This window comes from Plectropomus leopardus, chromosome 12 (genome assembly GCF_026936395.1).
Source record: "Plectropomus leopardus strain MGB_pleo_1.0 chromosome 12, ASM2693639v1, whole genome shotgun sequence".
NCBI lineage: Eukaryota > Metazoa > Chordata > Actinopteri > Perciformes > Serranidae > Plectropomus > Plectropomus leopardus.
Window position 1 is genome coordinate 33,950,504 of NC_142187.1, and position 22,450 is coordinate 33,972,953.

Below are 22,450 nucleotides of genomic sequence, written 5' to 3' on the forward strand. Positions count from 1 at the left end.
CCACCAAATGACATCTTTTAATTTTAATTTGATTTATTTTTTTAAAATTTATAGTTTGCTTGTTTTGTTATTTGTTTTGTTTTTAACCACATATGGAGAAAATTCATGCTATTTCCACGAGGTGCACTGCCACAGTCAGTGCTGCTAATCATTGACATGTTCAAGGCTGTGGAAATACAAAAAAAACCCAACTACTTAGCATGAAAATAATTCATTTTTGTGCTTTTTCCACCTTAATTATAGTGGCAGTGTGACAAAAGCCTGGAATTCTGAAAATTAATAATAATACTAAACTAATAAACTAAGGGGGGCATCTTCAAGACCTCTGATCCTAACAATAATTTACATCCTAAAAGTCGAGGTGATCAGTGTTTCTACATGAGAAACGAGCTCTTTTGTTAATACCGTGTCTGTCAGAGCGCTCCTCTTCCTGGAGTGAGTCAGAGTTCGATGAGCCCTCCCTCCTCTTCCTGCTCTCACACACAGCGAGCTCCACTCTGTTGTTCCCTCCCCTTCAGATCTGCAGTCTGAAGATGGGTGTAACCAACATGAGGTGATTTGAAAAGGCTGACAGGCTCATTCACTGCATGTTGTGTAGATCAGAGCTCAAACTAGTTTAATCTCTGAGAAAGTGAAACTCACACAGTCACTGCCTTGAGGTGAAATGGCGCAGAAAGGAGTTCAGCTGGACCGAGAAACCTTCTCTTGTTCGATCTGTCTGGATCTACTGAAGGATCCGGTGACGACTCCCTGTGGACACAGCTACTGCATGAACTGTATTAAAGGTTTCTGGGATGAAGAGGACGAGAAGAGGATCTACAGCTGCCCTCAGTGTCGGCAGAGCTTCACCCCGAGGCCCGTCCTGCTGAAAAACACCATGTTAGCAGCTTTGGTGGAGCAGCTGAAGAAGACTGAAGCTGCTCCTGCTGATCTCTGCTACACTGGAGATGAAGATGTGGCCTGTGATGTCTGCACTGGGAGAAAACTCAAAGCTGACAAGTCCTGTCTGCAGTGTCTGGTCTCTCTTTGTAAGCAGCACCTACAACCTCATTATGATTCACCTGCCTTTAAGAAACACCAGCTGGTGGAGCCCTCCGAGAAGCTGCAGGACAACATCTGCTCTCGTCACGATGAGGTGATGAAGATGTTCTGCCGCACCGATCAGCAGTGTATCTGTTATCTCTGCTCCGTGGACCAACATAAAGGCCACGACACAGTGTCAGCTGCAGCAGAGAGAGACGAGAAACAGAGAGAGCTCGAGGGGAGTCGACTAAACATCCAGCAGAGAATCCAGGACAGACAGAAAGACGTGAAGCTGCTGCAGCAGGAGGTGGAGGACATCAACGGCTCCGCTGATAAAGCAGTGGAGGACAGCGAGAGGATCTTCACCCAGCTGATCCGTCTCCTGGAGAAAAGCCGCTCCGACGTGAAGCAGCAGCTCAGATCGCAGCAGCAAACTGAAGTGAGTCGAGTCAGAGAGCTCGAGGAGGAGCTGCAGCAGGAGATCAGCGAGCTGCAGAGGAGAGACGCTGAGCTGGAGCAGCTCTCACACACAGACCATCACACCCAGTTTCTACGCAGCTACACCTCACTGTCAGCACTCAGCGAGTCCACACAGTCATCCAGCATCAACATCCGTCCTCTGAGGTACTTTGAGGACGTGACAGCAGCTGTGTCAGAAGCCAGAGATAAACTACAGGACGTTCTGAAGGAGACATGGACAAATGTCTCACTGGCAGTGACTCAAGTGGATGTTTTACTGTCAGATTCACAATCAGAGCCCAAAACCAGAGCTGAGTTCCAGAGATATTCACGTGAACTCACGCTGGATCCAAACACTGCACACGGACATCTGTTATTATCTGAGGGGAACAGAAAAGCAACACTAATGCAGCAACAACAGTCCTATACGAGTCACCCAGACAGATTCAATGTAAAGTTTCAGGTCCTGAGCAGAGAAAGTCTGACTGGACGTTGTTACTGGGAGGTGGAGTGGAGTGGGTCAGGCATTTATGTAGCAGTCGCATACAAGAACATCAGCAGAGCAGGGGTGACTAATGAATGTATGTTTGGACAAAATAACAAATCCTGGTATATAGATTGTAACAAAAGCCGTTACACATTTTGGTACAACAATATCCAAACTCCCGTGTCAGGTCCTCAGTCCTCCAGATTAGGAGTGTACCTGGATCACAGTGCAGGTATTCTGTCCTTCTACAGCGTCTCTGAAACCATGAGTCTCCTCCACAGAGTCCAGACCACGTTCACTCAGCCGCTCCACGCCGGACTTCGGCTTTATTATAAATATGGAGACGCTGCTGAGTTCTGTAAACTTAAATAGACAGAAGTCATTCAGGGACAGTGGGCTAAATCCTGTGTTTTTATTCCTTTTTAACCTCACTGCTGGTTATGTGGAGCTGATTGTTGCGGCGTTTCTTCACTGTCAGTCCAACTTTATGTGGCAGTACTTTGACATCATGTGAGTTTCTTTATTTGGCGTTCCTTCCTGTGGCTGTTCAGCCGTTATCGATGCATCTCTGTGTTTTTTTCTTCCATGGCATGAGTCTGAAAAGAGAAAGAAACAAACCTTTATCATAAATAGTTTGTTGTCACCACTTTGTACATTTGAAAAAAATAAATTAAAAAAATCAAAATGACAGTAACTTTTATTTGTTTACCACTATTATTATCTTCGTAATCAATAAGGGGATCATTCATTATTGTCTTGTACATCGCTGTGATTCTGATCATTACATGATGAATAAACAAACATGAATGAAGTATTTTCTTCTCGTCTTTGTTCCAGAGTATCATCGAAGCTGATGGAGAAAATACGACACTGATATTAGAGTAATTTTTGAATTAGTGTAGATACTAATTTTTATTTCATTGAATTTTTTCATTATATAAGGCTCTGGGGTATTTTCTGGGGTATTTCTGTACTGGTACTCTTACTGTATTTCTTCTTGTTTTTCTCTTCCTCTCATTCTTTCTTTGTATTTATATATTTACATATTTATTTAATGAATTTGAGACAGTAACATTAAAACAAAAAAGGTCTGTATTTTTCATGGCTTAGCTTCTGTGCTCATGTATGGGGACTGTAGTTTATTTATCAGAGGAGAGGATGGCTGAGGTGTAGCTTTTTTATTTAAAATAAATGTAAAATATGACCTTTTCAAGTTGTGTGTCCCTCACGTACGCCTACATTAAAAACACAAGTCCCTCCTCAGTGCTTACATTTTTTTAATGCCATGTCTGTGACATAATCTAAAATATATGATTATAATAAATATACATATAGTTCTCTTTGCATTTTGCCCTAATGTTGTTGTTTTTTTATTTTTGCAATAATTTCTCTTTCACATTTTTTAGTGTCTTTTTTCTTTGTCACCTTTTACTAATTCATTGAAGTTTGCAGGAAATTTCTTGCCAAGTTGCTCTTTTTTTTTTAAGTGTTTTTAGATATTATGTAATTTTCTCCCCAAAGCTAATTTTCAAGTCATTTTCACCCTTTGGTATTTCTCTTTTTCCTCGCAATTTTTTCCTCGGTTGTATTTGAATTATTGTAATTATTAAAACCTTTAATCAAACTGTATTTTAGGAGGAAAAACGGTAAATTCTGAAAACTAGTGGAGACATCTACAAGACTTCTGATCCTAACAATAATTTACATCCTAAAAGTCGAGGTGATCAGTGTTTCTACATGAGAAACGAGCTCTTTTGTTAACACCGTGTCTGTCAGAGCGCTCCTCTTCCTGGAGTGAGTCAGAGTTGGATGAGCCCTCCCTCCTCTTCCTGCTCTCACACACAGCGAGCTCCACTCTGTTGTTCCCTCCCCTTCAGATCCGCACCCACCCAGACTATATAATAATAATAATAATAATAATAATAATAATAATAATAATAATAATAATAATAATAATAATAATAATAATAATAATGATAATAGTAATAATAGTAATCCATTATTATTATTATTATTATTATTATTATTATTATTATTATTATTATTATTATTATTGGTAGTAGTAGAAGTAGTAATATTAGTGTTCATGTTTTGACATAATTTGTGTTTTTTTTGCTGGAATACTGATAACAGTAACAACAACAACAACAATACTACCACTACCACTACTACTATTATTAGTATTATCTATAGTAGTAGTAATAGTCGGACTAGTAGTATTTTTAAAATATTTTATTGATATCATTGAAATTTGACGTTTTTTTTAATCCATAAATAAAACAAAGAAAGAAAATCCCTGAAAAGCTGCTGCTCTCCGTCGTGGCCGCTGGGGGGCCCCCTCTGATCCATCAGCTGGAAGCCGCCGGTGCAGCTACAAACTCCATATCCCAGAATCCCTCGCTTCTGTTTTCCCTCATATTCCGGTTACCCTCCTTCCTCCCCGAGCAAACGAAGAGGAAACATATGACTTTTCTGCAGCGGTGAGGCTGAAACCTGCCGACTGAAACCCTCTCAGGGCTGATTCAGAAAACTAACCCGCCGGAGCAGCGACTTTGAAGGGTGAGGACTCAAACTGAGACTTTAAAAAGACGATTTTAATGCGTCACTTCACGCTAGCTAGCTAGCTTAAACAGAGCTGCTGTTTGACAGCGTTACTGTGGCGTCCCTGCGCGGCTGCACGGTTATTACATGTTTTTATGTCATTTCAGCCTCTTCTGTTCGTTTTTCAGCTGTATGCGGGGCTCAGCAGCTCAGATGTGAGCTGGGGTTTATCCGCGGCGGTGTTGGTGTTGTTTTTGGCCTCCTTTCCGCCGCTGACTGTCAGTGTTTTCCTGCACTTTGCGTTTCCTGCTGCAGATTTATTAATGAGTAATTCAAGTTAAAGTGATGCAGAGAAGACGTCATCCAGAGCAGCTTTCACCTGCAGGACCCTCTTTCACTATTTATTTTTTATGCAGAAATGACTCTTGTAAGGTTGCAAATGTCTTGAAGTTGGTCTTGTTTGCTGATGATACATTTTTTCTTGTTTAAGCTCAGTCCAACTATTGGAGATCGATGCAAAAATGAGCGATTAAAATATGATTTTGTAGTAACAAATGGTCATTGAATTTGAGTTAAATAATGATTTTGGTAAATATGGGGCTAATACACAGGTGCAGGTCCAGGTAGGTGGAGTTAACATTAAAAAGGTTCACAAAAAATCTATTTCTTGGAGGCAAAATAGATGATAAAATCAGCTGGAAATATGGCACGAAATGTGCACATAATAAACCATCGAGAAGAATTTTTGTATTGAATAAAGCAAAAACATCTACTGGATCAAAAATGACTCCAAATAATTAAATTATCACCTGGATTACAATGTTTAAATTACTGTGCAGAGGTCTGGGGCAGCACCTACAAAAAATAATTGTATTCAGTCATCCCCCCCCCCCCCCCCAAAATAAAACAATAAGAAAATATAAATAAATACTTCAATACTAAGATACGTCAATGCTTAGAATTAGGAATATAAAAAATTTCAACACAGAACTTAAAATGCCTTTAGCAAATGTTAAATCAAAACTGAAACAAAGACGGCAAGTTCCCAGCAACTTTTTTATTTTTATAAAAAAGTGGAAATTTCAGTAAAAACTAAAAAGAAAAAGTCATGCTGACACTTTCTTTCAGCTGTTTAAATAATTAATTTTATGGAGGGCGATCATTAAAAAGAAATGGTGATTCATATAATCAGCAAAATGCCAAATATCAGCCCGAATAATCTTAACCTTAAGATATATATATGTGTGGCTATCAGTTTGGGGAGTCTTTTAAGTGGCCAAAATTAAACCCAGTTTATATATCAATAATCTGGTCCTAATTCATTAATGTTATTTTAAAGTCTTTTAGGAGAAATAAGCTGATAGTCACGGCTCTGGTTTCACAGTCTTATTCACAAATATGCATTTGTCTTAAACAAGCACAAGATTTAAAGAGCTTGTTCTGCATGCCTGCATTCATCTGCAGATGGACGAAAACGCTGCAGAAACGCACTTTCACGGATGTTTCAGTGACGTTCACTAATCCATAGAAATCATGTGACCAGCAGGCAGCTCAGATTAAAGCTGAGCGAGTCTGAACACACAGATGTTAAAGTTTACGTCTTTATGATTCAGATTGTAAGTTCAGTTTCAACATAACAACCGTCAGACTAAACGTCTGTTTCTGCTGCAAAGTTTGAAGAGCAGTTTTGCTAAAGCAACACGTTTCCTGTTAATTCGAGCTTGTTATGGGCATTATTGTGCACGCGACGGTGAAACAGGAACCTGTTTCTATTTAAATCTGCACACACGATGATGGAAAGCTTTCGGTTTGTTTTTTTTTACCAGTGGCTGCTAATTTCCTCTCCTCTTATTCACATGTTGCTCAAATGATTATTTGTCTCTTTCAGAAATTAGTTCATGTACAAAAAACCCTTCATGCAAAATAATATATATTTGCAATGAGGACTTTCTGCAGTCTGAAAGCGTCATAGAGAGTATTCCTCTCGTGTATCTGACTGAACCAAATCAAGCTCTGTGGAGGGAAAAATCAGTTTATCAGTGCCCTGGAGGACACATTACTGTATTAAGTGCTGACGGTGTTTTTGAATGACCTCACTTCTTGTTTGGTGTTTCTGTTCTGCAGATTTTTTATTTGTCTGTGGTTGTAAAGGTTCCTCAAACCCCTTCATACTGAACTGAGCAGCACTGGTTTCCGGTGCTGTGCACTCACTGTGAGAAAACTGCACCTTGATATTAGAGGCAGTTATTCGTCTCCTCCTGAAGGACTTTGACATTTGTATATTAAGTCTCTCCACGAAGACATTTCCTGATTACATAAAGTAGCTTGAGTAATACCTGGAGCGCGAAAAAACGATTTTTTGGGGTCATAGAAATAATTCCCTAAAAAAAAAAAACTGTCAAAAAGCGAAGAGTCAAATCTGGTTTAAACAAAAGTTCTGTTGCTCTAAAAGAGGAAATTGGTGGAGGGTTTTACTTTCAGGGGAAATTACAGTACATGATTTGACTCACAGGAGTTACAGTATGTTTGCTGTTTCCCTTCCTTTATTGTTTTAAAGTTCTCTCTGTTTCTCGCTCTTTTACAGTATGTCACATTTTGCGGGTTTCCATTAACCCTCAAACTGTTCAAATTGAAATTGTGAAGACAAAATAGTCCTAATGGGAACACGTAAACTTTGAAAAAACTCCCATCTAATGCAATAAAAGTTTTTACGCCCGCATGAAGTGGTTTTTCAGGTGATTTGAAAAAAGCCATATTTCACAAAACTGCAATAGAAACTCTTTTTAGTCTTTTCTAGGTCACATGATGCTGTGTCTGTGTGCTTGTCAGCAGGAACTGGCTCCCTCATGATGCAGCAGGAGCTACAGAGCTGTTATTGCATCACATAACTCTGAGAAAGTTGAGCGGATCATCAGAAGTTTTGAATCCACACTTCCTCTGTAAAATCGTGGACTATCAGCTGCCAGAAATCCCTCATACGTGGACGCTCCCACGTATAAGGGGCTCGCCTCCATCATGGCTCCATAACACGCCTACGTGGCCTTTGATTGGAAATAATGACGGCGAGTGCGGTAGAAGGTTATATTAAGTTAATTATCATTGCAGCTTTAAAGTTATTATACTAATACTAATGATAACAATGATGATAATGATAAGTTTATTTATGTAGCAGCTATAAAAGCAGTTTGCAAAGTGCTTTACAAACACGGCAAAGCAGAAGCAGAAAGGATTCTTGCAGAGGAAACACAACTGTAACAGCTAGACGATGATGCCCGGCGAAAAACAGACAAAATTCAAAGTAGATGTAAACAAGAGAGAAACAACTACACAACAAAAATAACAACTACAACCCGTACTGATTTGAGTAAATACGGTTCAAAGATTACTGGCAGTAAATGCAGAACTAACAGAACTAATAACAGAATTAAACACGATCGAGACGGAATAAAAGAGTCAATTAAAAGAGAAACTAAAATCGATTCATTAAAATAGACGACTAATTAAAAAACATAACATCACACAAAAGCAAACGAGGAGGTTATTTTAAAGAAGTCGCTGACTGTGAAAGTTAATAAATCTCATCCTGATAGATTTGTTGACCTTTTGTTTCTCTCTGCAGACGCAGTGATGAAGTTCACCTCTACAGACTGAGTCCAAATCCACTAAGAGGCCCTGACGTCCGATGACCCGCCTCCTCTGACTCCGCCTCCTCTGACTCACCTGAGTCCACCTGGTGTTGAGCGGCGGGCGGGGCCGGCCCTGCTCAGGGTGGAGGAGGGGGCGTGACCCGGGATGGACAGCCGATGCAGCAGCAGCGCCGATTCACGGCTGACGGGCAGGGGGGCGGGCTCTATCAGCACCACGCCCATCTCCGCCAGGGTGGAGCCGTACGAAGCCGGGGAGAAGAAGTGCATCTCTGACGTGAGGAGGACCTTCTGCCTGTTCGTCACCTTTGACCTCCTGTTCGTCACCTTGCTCTGGATCATAGAGCTCAATGTAAGACATGTCTCTGTGTGTGTCAGATAAACGCTCCTCTGTTTCTACATAAATAAATAAAACAATAAAAATAATAATAAGAAAATATAAACTAAAGTTAAAAACCAAAACTAAACAAAAAGCTAAACAAATTATTAAAAACAAACACAAAATAAAGCAAAAGGTAAATTATCTTCTGTTTCTAAATATTCTTCTGTTTCCTAAAAAAATAAAATAATAATAATAATAAAATATAAACTAAAGTTAAAAAAAAAACCCAGAAATGTAATCAAATAATTAAAAACAAACACAAAATAAAAAGATAAATATAAATATATAATATAAAGATAAATATTCTTCTGTTTCTAAAAAAAAAACAGAACAATAACATATATATACATATATTTTTTTAATGGCCTTAAGAAAAGAGCACAAGAAATATAGTGTGACAAAACAGTAAAACTAATAATAAAAATATAAACTAAAGTAAAAAACAAAAGACAAAACAGAAAGAAAACAAATAATTAAAAACAAACACAAAATACAGCAAAAGATGAATGATCTTCTGTTCCTAAATTTTCTTCTGTCTCAAAAAAATAGTAGTGAAAATAATAATAAAATATAAACTAAAGTTAAAAACAGAAAGAGAAACAAATGATTAAAAACAAACACAAAACAAAGTAAAAGCAAGAAAAACACCTTTTATTTAGAGACTGAAAACAGAGTAAAAACATTTTTGCCTTTTAGTGAGGTTTTGTGAAACCATGATTATTTTTCTTTAATCAGTGGACTTTAATATTTATTTATTTTTTAAATACAAATACCGAACGCTGACTCACATTTTCACGTACTGTCACAAGAATCCAGCTCCTTTCTGTCATGAGACTCAGTTTTTTCTGCAGTACTTTTATCAGATACTACTAAAACATATCAGCCGCCGCACACCGCGACGACTTTATGGTCAAATATTTTTGTTTGAATTGTGTCAAGGCCGAACAGAAACGAGTCGGGCGACGCTCTGAAAGTGAATCCAGGTCATGACTTGTAAAACTTTGTTCCCTGAACGAGGAAGTACTTTCACCGCGGCACACATTCCCAGAATGCTTCGGTGTGTACGCCAAACACTGGTGTTTTGTATAAATGTGTTTAAACTCCAGTACGAACAGTAACTCACTTTTATATTTCTGTCTCTCTGTGAACCTGCCGGACTGGATCTCTAATGTGCGCTCAGCAGTTTCCTTTTTGGAGATTTGCCTGCTTTTCTGTCTCACCTGTACGGCCAAATCTGAGCAGTTTCGCCGCTGCGTTATTTTGTCGGGTGCAGGGTCACGGTCAGCTTTATGACTGCACAGAGTACACGCACTGAGACGATGAAAGCAGTTAATCATCTCACCAGAACTGTAAAAGCAGAACTGTAAAACTGATTCATCCTTTGGGAAACTTTAGTGTCTACACCAAATGATTATTGACAAAAAAAACCCAAACTTTCAGTCATTTTCAGAGTCAATCATTGGCTAATTCCAGCTTCTTAAAAATAGTTGGGTTTCCTTTGACTATGAAATTGCGCAAATTGAAATTGCCAATATAAAATATCAGGATCATAATCAGAAATACTTTATTGATCCCGGAGGGGAAATTGCGATTCGTGACAGTCGCTCTGATGCCAGCATAGATAATTATAGCAAGCAGAAATAAGCACCAACACCAGTATATAAAAATAAAAAAATAAGAACATTTTCTGTGTTTTTTTGCTTTTCTAACATTTTTCCTGTGTTCTTATATTGTTTCTTTTGTGTTGTGTTTTACATTTTTTTCCTGTGTTTTTTTACATTTATTGTAAGTGTACAGCACGATATAAAAAAACGTTATTTTTATGATATTATTATATGTTTTGAGCAGTACATGGCTTAGTTTCCATGCCAGTGTTGTGGGGCTGTACTTTATTTATCAGAGGAGGAGGGTGGCGGCAGTGTGACTTTTTTAAAATAAAAAATAAATATAAAATAGTTGAGCCAATAGAAGAGCCAGATTTTAGGCCGATGTTGAATTGATGTAGCTTCGTTGCTGTAGTTTCGAATCACGTCCGTACAGATCGCCCTGCTCTTTTGTACTACAACTACGAATACCAGCAGCCCCAAAATTACACACAGGGAGTGTGAGAGCGCCCCCTTGTGCCAGCTGTTGAAAACACACTTTGACATATATACATGTTAATGGCACTCAATGAGTTAATAATTTAAAAAAAAGCCTGACCATTTTGCAGCACTCCTTCCCTCCCCTCATAAATAACGAACAGTCCCTAACTGCAGAGGTAGGCCGACTAAGGCTCGTTCCTGAAGGAGCTGCTGACTGTCGCATTTTCGAGGTGTGTTAGTCTGACTTCCAGAAATTTGATTTAGTCCAATTTCAGGTGGATGTTTAGGTGTTAACATGTATTTTAAAAGTCCAGTTTTAGTCGGACTAGCACCATAATTTGACTTTTTCTAACATCATGTAAAAGTATTTAGAGTTAATATTTTTAAGATTCTGACTTTTTAATAATAATAATAATAATAATGGAATGGAATAATAGAATAATATGAAATCTCTGGATAAGAATAAAACTTGAGATACAGGTGAACAAACAGTGTTATTGTGGGGCGGGAAATACCAGAGCCAGATTTAGTCACCAAAACAGTTTCAACAACAAGCGGTCCTTCCTGCCAAAAAGCCTCATTCCACTCGTGCCGAAGATACCTGAGCGGAAAAAAGTCGATCCAGTCAGACGAGGCGTGGTTTGCATTTTCAGTCCCAAGTTCATTTTGTATCTCTGTTTGACATCTTCAGTTTTTAGGAGTGTTTTACAGAAAAAGCCTCCTGAAGTAAAGACCACTGCTGCGTTTCATTAACCCTTCAGGGTCCGCTTTAAAATCACACGCTCGTATCGCTCTGCGCACAAAATGTGCTTTTCAGAATCAAGCTTTTAAAAATATTATACATAAATATTATCTTCTACTACTTTATTAAGTTTCTGAATTTTAACCCTTTAAAACTGAGGTTTTTGTCATGATGCTATTATGTTTTTAGAAGATGAAAATAAAGGATTATTTTTAATAAACGTCATGCTAAGTATATTATTTATTTTAATAGTCACAGCCTGGGATATGTTAATGAATAGCAGCAACATTGATTTTTATATATTATTATTTTATGTGCAGTGTCAAATACACTCATTCTGCTCTGCGCACAAAATGCACTTTCTAAAATCAAGCTTTAAAAATATTACACATTAAAATCATTTTCTACTTTCATAGAGTTTATTTTTTTAACCAACATCAGTTCTAATAATAAATATCAAATACTCATTCATTTTCAGAATTTTAACCTTTGAAACCAGGTTTTTGTCATGAGTGTTGAGTGTGTTTAGATGAAAAACCACAACAAAAAAAAAATTATATACTACATGTAAAATCTATCAAATCTGCTTGACTTGAAGCATCTCAGTCGACTGAGGGGTGTCCGACTGATGATTCGAATCTCTGACTTTCAGGGGACAGGCCCGCGCTGAAAAATAATAATATTAATATAAAAGTCTGATGCAAATCCCCCAAAAAATAACCCAACACGAAGAGATGAAGCTGTTAAAATATGTCATGGTGCTGCAGTGAAGTCTACATCTGGAGATTCAGTGCAGAAAAGTCCCATCAAATCTTTCATATTTTTCCTTTTAACTTAAAAATGTTGTGTTTAAATAAGTTAAATGAATTTTTAAACCGCGTGTTCATCAGCTTTTTTTGTGTTCGGCAGGTGAATGGCGGCATTCCTACGCAGCTGGATAAAGAAGTCCTGCACTACGACTACCGCGCCTCCTTCTTCGACATTTTTGTAAGTTTTTACTTTATTTTATTTTTTGCACATTTTTGTTTATTTACTTTAACTTCACTTTTTATTTTCTCAAACAGGCGACAAATTTAGACGAAGGTGCAACAAAATACACAGACAGAAGACGTCAGTCTGGAGTGTGTGTGGAGGTAGAGAGAGTAATAATAATAACGTTTAATTACAGAGCATTTATCAAAACCATCAAAGAAAATTTAAACTCATCTCAAAAGGAAATTATAAGACAGGAAAAGGAAAATGTTAGAAAAGCAACAGATACAACAGAAGAAAAATGTGAGATCAGTGGTTGAAATTAAAATCAGAACAGTGTAAGACTTGAGTGCAGTTTCAGGAGAAAGGTACCAAATCTTAATAAAACAATCCATTAAAAAGAGATTGTAGAAATGTCTTTCAATAAAAATACGATTTGATTTGAAGTGATTTAAAGAAGACAGCGATGCAGCGTGTCGGAGATCTTCAGGCAGATCGTTCCACAGCCGAGGAGCTCAAAATAATAAATAATAATAGTAAATAATAACAATAAAACGAATAAGTAACACATACATACGTAGATTAGATAGATTTTATGGTTCTTAGTCGTTTTCTTTCTCTTGTCTTTGTTATCCTCCCGTTTTCTTTCTACCAGTCAACTTTTTGTGTGTTTTTATCCCTTTGTTGTTGTTTTTAAAAAAAAATATTTTTCTATTTATTCCTGATTGTTTCCGTTGACTTCTCTCCTCCATCTCTCCTCCATCTCTCCTCCATCTCTCCTCCATCTCTCCTCCATCTCTCCTCCATCTCTCCTCCATCTCTCCTCCATCTCTCCTCCATCTCTCCTCTCTCAGCTGCTGGCCGTTTTCAGGTTTGCCACGCTCATCCTGGCGTACGCCGTCTGTAAGCTGCGTCACTGGTGGGCCATCGCGGTAAGTTTTCTTCTCTTTTCGGAGACTGTCGTGACAGTTTGACTTTATTCGTGCCAGCAGAGGGCGACGCTGCTGAAACAAACTCATGCTCTCTGTAAGATTTAGTTAAAATGAGTCTGTTTTTATTGATGATGGATTGATTTTTCATTTTTTGATATAGCACAGTCATTGTTTACATGCAGAGAAACGTCCTACATTAAGTGTTGTTTAAGTTGTTGTTTACCGTCATGTAAATGAGTGTAAAGGTGTTCTGTATTTCTGCCTCTGATTTAACAAAACATTTTCTTGGCCTTAACAATCATTTATATTCAGAAATACAATTAAAAATGACAATATTCAGACATCATTCAAATAATAATAATAATAATAATAATAATAATAATAATAATAATAATAATAATAATAGTGGTAGTAGTAGTGTTGTTTATATAGTATTGTTCAAAAACAAGGTACAACATGCTTTACAAAGACATAAAAGTAAAAGAAATATTTAAATAAGATTCAAAATAATACATTAACAGGTGAGTTTTAAACATGATTGCACTAAAACGCACACAAAGACAATAATAACAATAAATCTTTATTGTTGCCCTGAGGGGAAATTCAGTAGCTGCAGTGGGAAAAGCACAGAAATAAATACAGATTAAAAGAGTGTAAAAAATGTTTTGCAGAAAATGTTACGATGACATAAAATCACCTAAATTAAACCATTTCTGCTGCGTTTGGTGTCTGATGAGTGTTTTCTGTTTTCACAGATCACCACTGCGGTCAGCTGCGCTTTCTTGATCGTTAAAGTCATTTTATCAAAGGTAAGAGTCATGTGATTAATCGTAATTTAAAAAAGATGTTTGAGTTCAGTTTGAGAACGATGACGTCAGACGGGCGTTAAAACGTGTTTCTGCTCAGAGGTCAAGAGGTCGGCAGCCTCAGAGCGTTTGCTCATTACTCCACCTGCTGCTCAGCTGCAGAACTACCGTTAAATATTTGTTAATATCGCCACACTGGTGTTTAGTTTGCAGATAAAAATATACCAAGAAACACAATAATTAGCTTTGACTCTCTATATTTTATTCAGGAAAATAATTTTGAACAGAGGAAATATTTCTGAAAGGTTTTTACTGAAAATGCATCAGTTTTCTCAGCCATAAATTATTGTTAATAACAGTAACATTGCTTCGCCAAGTTTTTTTCCATGTATTTATTTTTTATTATCATTTAAAATATGTTTTATATTATTATTATTATTATTATTTAAGATTATATATATATATATGTTTTTTTTTTATTATTCACTTTTATATAAAAGTCTGATGATAGTTCCCAAATCATAAAGTCTTACAAGGGATTTTTTTTCTTTTGCAGTCAGAGTTAATGTCTATGAATGACTCTCTGATAAATACATATTAGGAATTCAACACTCACATAATCTATAATCTGAAATATTCCTTTTTTTGGGAGGGGTGCATATATTGGCAAAAATGTAATATAATAAGTGTGTTTTCTTTAGGGTTTAATCACCTAAAAAATAAGAACAGTTGTGTTACGGTTACCTGAGAATGAGCCGTTTATATCTTCGGCCGGAGGTTTTTCGTGGAAATCCCCGTGTTGCACTGTCACGTTTCTACAGTAGCCCTGAGGGGACAAACCGAACACTGGCTTTAGACAGAGATATTCCCATTTCTGCCCTCCACAACAAGCAGCCTCAGGAGCAAAAAATGAATGTGAAACTGCTGTTTTCAGCATTTTTAGCAGTTTAGGATAATTCAGCTCAGAGTAAAACTCTTCCTGAACAACGAAGACTGAAGGAACTCCAACCTTTTAAACTTTTAATCGGCTGCAGTTCTCACCGCTGTGTGCCAGAAAATCCCCCAAAATCTGTTCATATCTCATCAATGTACTGAAAACTAAGTGTGTGTGTGTGTGTGTGTGTGTCTGTGTGTCTGTGTGTGGGTGTGTGTGTGTGTGTGTGTGTGTGTGTGTGTCTCTGTGTCTGTGTGTGTGTGTGTGTGTGTGTGTGTGTGTGTGTGTGTGTGTGTGTGTGCGTGTGTGCAGCTGCTGTCTCAGGGGGCCTTCGGGTACCTGCTGCCCATCATCTCCTTCGTGTTGGCGTGGATAGAAACGTGGCTGCTCGACTTCAAAGTGCTGCCTCAGGAGGCCGAAGACGAAAACAGTGAGTTGACTGTCGCTTTTTTGCTTTCTGCAAAAACACTTTTCTTAATCGACATCACATCTGAGGAGCAGAACGGCAGACGTTCGGCCAGATACTGAATTTATGACACAAATCTTTAAACTGAGCTGATCGTAGAGATCCGAAGCGTCCGTGTTTCACCGACGTCGATGTAAAGTGTAACTGCCGTGAAGAGGCAAACAGCTGCGGCGGTAATTCTGCTTTGAATTTAATCTCATTTTGAAGTATTTTGGGGTATTTTGGGCCTCTGTTGACACTGAAGTGAGGACAGAGACATGACATGATGTGTCAAAGGTCCCAGGATCCGGACCAGGGCCGCAACTAATGGATTATTTTGTTAATCGATTTATCGGTCAGTTAATTTTTTGATTAATAAACGAATCTGATTTAAAAAAATAAATAAAAAGAGAAATAATAATAAAACAAGTATTTTTTTCTCCCATCACTTTGTTCAAAAACAGATTGTCATTGACAGAAGTGCAGAAAGTTGCATAAACATCCCTGAGCCGTCAAAATAATGTTACATTATGAATAACAAACTTTAACAGCATGCCGTTACGTTTCCTCACTTTAAAACTGAACATACGTGTTTTTTGTCCAGGCTTACCTGCCGTCACTCCTCCTCACTTTCGCTTTCGATGCTGCATCATAACCGTGGTGCTCGTGTGCCGTGTCACTTTTGCATATTTTGCAGCTAACACACTTCCTTGTTTTGCGTAACGTGACGCGCTCCCAAACTTTTGACGTTTTTGTACAAAGCGTCCTCTCTGCCTCCGCTGTGCCTCTTTAAAACACCGGCGTGCCGGCGTGCATGTGACGTAATAATCGTGCGACACAATCAATTAATTTTATTCTTTGCCAACACATTTAATTTTCAATTATAATTGATTTTCTCAATTCATTGTTGCAGCCCCAGTCCGGACGATATCGATCTCCACTTTGGTCGTCGTTATATTTGCTGTGTGGACTCCGCCATCCGCTTGAGTTAAATCGATTTTTATTCTTATTTTACGGCCCTAAAGTCACAGAAACAAAAGAATGAAAATAAAATGAGAGTTTTTAGTTTATGGCTCAACAAACACTGATGAAAGTACAGGACGCCGTCTTTCTCCCGCTGTGACAGTCGCTGCTCTCTTCATGCGTCCTCCGTTTTTGTGTTTCAGGATATCAGTCCATCATGGACGCCACAGAGCGAGCTCCCCTCCTGGGTCCGGGTCCTTTATCTGACGGACAGTTCTACTCTCCACCGGAGTCCGTGGCAGGTCTGTCGACTCGCACTCACATTAACGCCCAAATATCTCACACTTAGCGCAGCTTTTTATTTTCGATTCTCGAGCTCAGTGTGATGAAGTATATCATCTAAATATAAGGCTTTAAATTACATTAAAATGACTTAAATTAATATTTCTTTTTTGAAAATAAAAAAAAGTAATTTAATACATTTTCTCTTCTCAAACTCGACATCCAAGAGTTGAATCTCACACGCAGATTGAAAAAAGCCAAATTAGACAAGAAAACCAGACAGAAGCGCCAGATTTCTCCTTCTTCTGTTGGGTGACCAAATAGACACTTTTATGGTCATAAATTCATCGTCCTCCGTGTGTTTTATTCAAAAAGGTTTTTTTATTTCCACATTTCACAAAGATAATAAACTTTTTCGCTGGAGTGCTGTTAGATGAAATCACTGTCAAGCTATCGTTAAATAACTTTTAAGAATCTAACTTTTCATTGACAAGTTTCATTTGGAAACAAAGGTTTTGCAGCATCTACGTTAAATTGTTGAAATCATAAAGTCCCAATCTCAGTTGTCAGCAATTTTAAATAAATCTCTCATTAATAAGCGTTTCATTTGTAGTTGAGTGTATGAAAGTTGAAAGTGATTTTGGCCTGTTAGCGTAGTAAAAGTACCTCTGCAGCTTCAGTACATTCGTACATACGTTCAGCCTTTCAAAAACGTTTTTACTGTAGTCGCGATCACGCCTGTATTTCCCATCATGCCCAGATTTGGAATGAGTAGTTTTAGTTTGAGATAATTTTGTAGTTCATGTGATGTGATCTGATGTAGAATTTGCAGTTTTGTCTTGACGCTGGTTTTGTTTCTGTCTCGTGTTCAGACTCCGACGAGGACCTGGATGATAAACATGATCCCGAAAAAGGGCTCATTCAGCAGGTGACCTAACAGGTAATCTGTACCTGCGCGTCGCGTCCTTCAGCGCGACTCAGGCACAATCAGTATCTAACAAACAGTAAACGCGCATTGTTTTGGTCTTTTGTTCGACTTTCCATTTTGTTTTCAATTTTAAGTAGAAAAAATAATATCTGACAGCAAAATGTTTTGTTTTCGCAGGATCTTCACTTGGGAAGTTGTTCTCCCGCTGTGCTAAGGGAAAACTCTGCCTTACACTTTCTGCCTGTTGAGTTTTTATTGGCCTGAAAGCAGTCTGTGTTTTCATCCCCACGAATGCTCCTCTGTTCCTGACGTGAGCCCTCTGCATGTACACCTGGGACTGCAAAAGTGCCGCTTTAAAAGCAACGCCAGTGTCACCGTTCAATAATTGTCATTAATTTCCTGGATTTTTTTTCTCATCAAAACTCTGGAGATTCAAAATAATCCAGATTTATACACAAAATTGCACATTTTGGCCCAAATGCATGAGAAAAATCAGATTATGGATCAATTTTAGAATCAGACTGTAAATTCAGAGTGTTTCTACACATTTGATGACAGTTTCTTTCGTATTTAAAGTATTAATGTCATATTTTCACGTTTACTTCTGTTAATCGTTTTCACACGCTCGGGTTTGAAGTCACTGTAAAGGACAATAAGCTTGCTCCACAGACTGCATAAAGAAAAGGATTTTTTTTCGGCCAGTATTGAGCTTATGGACCACGTTTGTAGCAAAAAGCAAGAAGCGGAATATTTACAATTTACTGTGTTTAATGGTAACTTAAAAATGTATTCGACTACTTCAAGGTCTTAAAAAAGTGGAGAAACAACTTGCACAGAACATTGGAACAACATTATAATATTAAGAATAATACTGTCTGAGGTATTATTGTAAAACAAAGTGAGCCGTGAATGTGCAGCACTTAAACATGAAGGAATGAACTGTAAACTGCTCCAAAAAACAAGCTGCTATTAGACACAGTTGGAGTTCAGTATGAGCTGAAAGTACATGTACATATGTCTTCATGCATGCCTCGCAAGCCGATTGGTTTTGTTTTTATGAAAAGCTTGTCTGTATAATAGAATCATTAAAATGTGAAATCTTATAAAATATATTTTTTTATATTTTTTTCATGGCATAAAAATGTTCCTAAACAATGCGGGCACAGAAGTCTGGACAGCACATAAAAAGTCCTCGGATCTTTTTAAGGTGATACTCTACATATATTATTTAACTATTGCAAGTAAAAGTCCTGAAAATAAAAACTTTACTAGAATTTTCTATTAACAGTAAAATGTAGTATGAAAAAAAATTCTGATAATGATACTGTGGAGTTTTTAAAAATTGTATTATACTTTTAGGACATTTTTTTAAGAAAAAAAAGACATACTATGACAACTTTTATTTAAGAAAAATTTTATATTTTTGTAACAATGCGACCATATGCTCTGGTAGTTTAAACATTTTTAATTAATATTTGAATTTTTCATCATTTTTATAGCATCGCAGTATAATACTAAATTTATATGGTTTTTAAAAATGGCATACTGTATAATTGTAGTGATATTTTAAAAAAATACATGACTGACATTTTTTTAAAAAATTGTAAGTACACCATACTAAACTAAAATTATCAAGGTTTTTTTTTTTTTGTCTTTGTTGGTCTTTGTTTCCACTTTATTCACTATGATGCGCCTCTACAAGGTTTAATATGTCATTTTCAGGCAATTTTGTGACGGGTCAAAGTTTGACATTTCTTGCCATAGTATAGTATGTGATTTTTGGCCATTTTTTCGACATGCTAAATTATGACGTTTTTGACCTTTTTTGGTCTTTGTTTCCACTTTAAACACTATGAAGCACCTTAAAAAGTCATAATATGCCATTTTCAGCCACTTTTGGGACGGGTCAAAATTTGTCATTTTTCGCCATAGTATAGTACGCGATTTTTGGCCATTTTTTCGACATGCTAAATTATGATGGTTTTTTTTTTGTTGCCTTTTTTGGTCTTTGTTTCCACTTTATTCACTATGAAGTGCCTTAAAAAGCCATAATATGCCATTTTCACCTATTTTTGGGACAGGTCAAAATTTGACATTTTTTTGCCATAGTATTGTATGCGATTTTTGGCCATTTTTTCAACATGCTAAATTATGACGTTTTTGACATTTTTTGGTCTTTGTTTCCACTTTAAACACTATGAAGCACCTTAAAAAGCCATAATATGCCATGTTCACCTGTTTTTGTGTCGGGTCAAAATTTGACATTTTTTGCCATAGTATAGTATGCGATTTTTGGCCATTTTTTCAACATGCTAAATTATGACGTTTTTCTTTTGCCTCTTTTGGTCTTTGTTTCCACTTTATTCACTATGAAATGCCTTTAAAAGCTATAATATGCCATTTTCACCTATTGTTGGGACGGGTCAAAATTTGACATTTTTCGCCATAGTATAGTATGCGATTTTTGGCCATTTTTTTGACATGCTAAATTATGATGTTTTTTTTTTTTTTGTTGCCTTTTTTGGTCTTTGTTTCCACCTTATACACTATGACGTGCCTCTACAAGGTTTAATATGTCATTTTCAGGCAATTTTGGGACAGGTCAAAATTTGACATTTTTTGCCATAGTATAGTATGTGATTTTTGGCCATTTTTTCAACATGCTAAATTATGACGTTTTTGACCTTTTTTGGCCTTTGTTTCCACTTTCTTCACTATGAAGTGCCTGTGCAAGGTTTAATATGTCATTTTCAGGCAATTTTGTGACGGGTCAAAATTTGACATTTTTTGCCATAGTATTGTATGTGATTTTTGGCCATTTTTTCGACATGTTAAATTATGACGTTTTTGAACTTTTTTGGTCTTTGTTTCCACTTTAAACACTATGAAGCACCTTAAAAAGCCATAATAGGCCATGTTCAGCTATTTTTGTGACGGGTCAAAATTTGACATTTTTTGCCACAGTATAGTATGCGATTTTTGGCCATTTTTTCAACATGCTAAATTATGATGTTTTTTTTTTTGTTGTTGCCTTTTTTGGTCTTTGTTTCCACTTTATTCACTATGACGCGCCTTAAAAAGCCATAATATGCCATTTTCACCTATTTTTGGGACGGGTCAAAATTTGACATTTTTCGCCATTTTTTTGACATGCTAAATTATGATGTTTTTGGCCTTTTTGGTGTTTGTTTCCACTTTACACAGTATGAAGCACCTTTACAAGCTATAATATTACATTTTCAGGCAATTTTGGGACGGGTCAAAATTTGACATTTTTTGCCATAGTATAGTATGCGATTTTTAGCCATTTTTTTGATATGCTAAATTATGACGTTTTTTTTTTTTTTTTTGCCTCTTTTGATCTTTGTTTCCACTTTATTCACTATGAAGCATCTCTACAACGTCTAATATGTCATTTTCAGGCAATTGTGGGACGGGTCAAAATTTGACATTTTTTGCCATAGTATAGTATGCGTTTTTTGGCCATTTTTTCGACGTGTTACATATTGACTTTTTTTGCCTTTGTTTCCGCTTTATACACTATGAAGCGCCTTTACAAGGTTTAATATGTCATTTTCAGACATTTTTCACCATCGTATAGTATGTGATTTTTGGCCATTTTTTGGACATCCTTAATTATGATGTTCTCCTCTGGATCCATGTTCAGACGTGATTGGTCCAACACTGTGAGCCCCTAAGATTTCAAACAGCCACGAAGAGACGCAACAGCTGATCTTCTGGCTGTTGCTCCCAGCGTCCTCCGAGGAAGGTTGCAGGTGTGGAGGACTTGCGCTACCCTTTAACACCTAAGCTGTCAGCAGGAGCTGCAGCCTTGTCTCAGCTCTACCTTCCAAGTTTTAAGGGACTTAATAGAAATTACAGTCACAGCTGACTTCTCAAGCCACAGGAAAACAGAAATGAGATCGCACTGAACTGCTATCTCTGTCAGGACAGCAGGACCGGCCAGCCTCCTCCTGGATCCTGGGAACTGCACAGAAGTGACCGAACCAGGATCTTCTTTCTCCAGCGTGCAACCCAAAAAACTCTTCTACCACTCCTGGATTGGCAAGTAACATCTGGGCATAGCAGTAGGACATACGCACAGGCTGAGCAAGACTGTGTACTTTGTCTTTTGTCATATCATGTGTAACATGTATGAATGTTAATGCTATTGAACGAGTCGTTGTTCTGATCTCTTTGTTATTGGGTCATCGGTTACTCTGGAATTTAGTTTTGTCATGCCTCACACAGACAGGGTCTCGCATGCAACAAAACAAACTTTTTACTAACCAAAGAACCTTTTATACATATTAGATCACATCCATGCACTCGGGAGTTGGCTCTTAACAGAAGCACACAGAGAAGGAACTTAAAGTTTGCGCCTCTTCTTTGCACTTTTGTCTCACCGACCACATGATCAGCTAAGGCTGCCGCTCTGCGACCATCTTTGATTCAGCATCTTGAATCTGGCATCTCGTTGTAGCTTCTGTTGTGAGCCGATTCACCTCTGCCTCTAAGTGTGTTTACGATCTAACCAACACACAACTTCTCTTTGTCGCTCTCTCTCTCTCTCTCTCTCACACACACACACACACATACATTTACACATCCACAGTTGTATATATACTTGTATATATTAGCGATTATAATATATTGTGGGTTTTGTTAAGCGTTGCTGATCTTTTTGAATAAATGTTTTTGGAATCACACTTGCCGTCTGCTTAATGTTGTACAAAACTGAATAAATTGCCAATTACTGCGTCAAGAGCTCAGAAATCCTTCACTCTTTTTTCAACATGCTAAATTATGATGTTTTTGGCCCTTTT

The 22,450-nt window shown here is 37.4% G+C and overlaps 3 protein-coding genes across 3 annotated transcripts in view; 2 read left to right on the forward strand and 1 right to left on the reverse strand.

Moving 5' to 3' along the window:
* Nucleotides 1-90: 90 nt before the first annotated feature.
* On the forward strand, nt 91-2,780 carry LOC121938359 (tripartite motif-containing protein 16-like). Its single transcript, XM_042481619.2, has one exon. The coding sequence runs from the start codon at nt 665-667 to the stop codon at nt 2,339-2,341; it is 1,677 nt and encodes a 558-aa protein (XP_042337553.2). The 5' UTR covers nt 91-664; the 3' UTR covers nt 2,342-2,780.
* A 1,588-nt stretch (nt 2,781-4,368) lies between these two features.
* On the forward strand, nt 4,369-18,734 carry stard3nl (STARD3 N-terminal like). The gene is made up of 9 exons (XM_042497064.2): nt 4,369-4,528; nt 8,130-8,506; nt 12,272-12,349; nt 13,189-13,266; nt 14,022-14,075; nt 15,319-15,436; nt 16,618-16,716; nt 17,569-17,636; nt 17,802-18,734. Exons 2-8 carry the CDS (start codon nt 8,303-8,305, stop codon nt 17,631-17,633), a joined length of 696 nt encoding a protein of 231 aa, XP_042352998.1. The 5' UTR covers nt 4,369-4,528; nt 8,130-8,302; the 3' UTR covers nt 17,634-17,636; nt 17,802-18,734.
* LOC121950930 (solute carrier organic anion transporter family member 5A1-like) overlaps nt 13,259-22,450 on the reverse strand; it is a 75,585-nt gene continuing 66,393 nt past the window's right edge. Inside the window, exons 10-11 of the transcript XR_006106364.2 lie at nt 14,817-14,898; nt 13,259-13,876 (exon numbers count right to left, since the gene is read on the reverse strand). The gene's annotated coding sequence lies outside the window, so the exon portion shown is untranslated. The remainder of the gene's footprint in view (nt 13,877-14,816; nt 14,899-22,450) is intronic.

Bases quoted from the DNA above. Each gene is read 5' to 3' on its own strand.
- stard3nl (XM_042497064.2), top strand. From the start codon at position 8,303: ATGGACAGCCGATGCAGCAGCAGCGCCGATTCACGGCTGACGGGCAGG. The intron at 13,267-14,021 runs GTAAGTTTTCTT...CTGTTTTCACAG, and splicing joins GTCACTGGTGGGCCATCGCG to ATCACCACTGCGGTCAGCTG. The intron at 14,076-15,318 runs GTAAGAGTCATG...GCGTGTGTGCAG, and splicing joins TTAAAGTCATTTTATCAAAG to CTGCTGTCTCAGGGGGCCTT.
- LOC121938359 (XM_042481619.2), top strand. From the start codon at position 665: ATGGCGCAGAAAGGAGTTCAGCTGGACCGAGAAACCTTCTCTTGTTCG.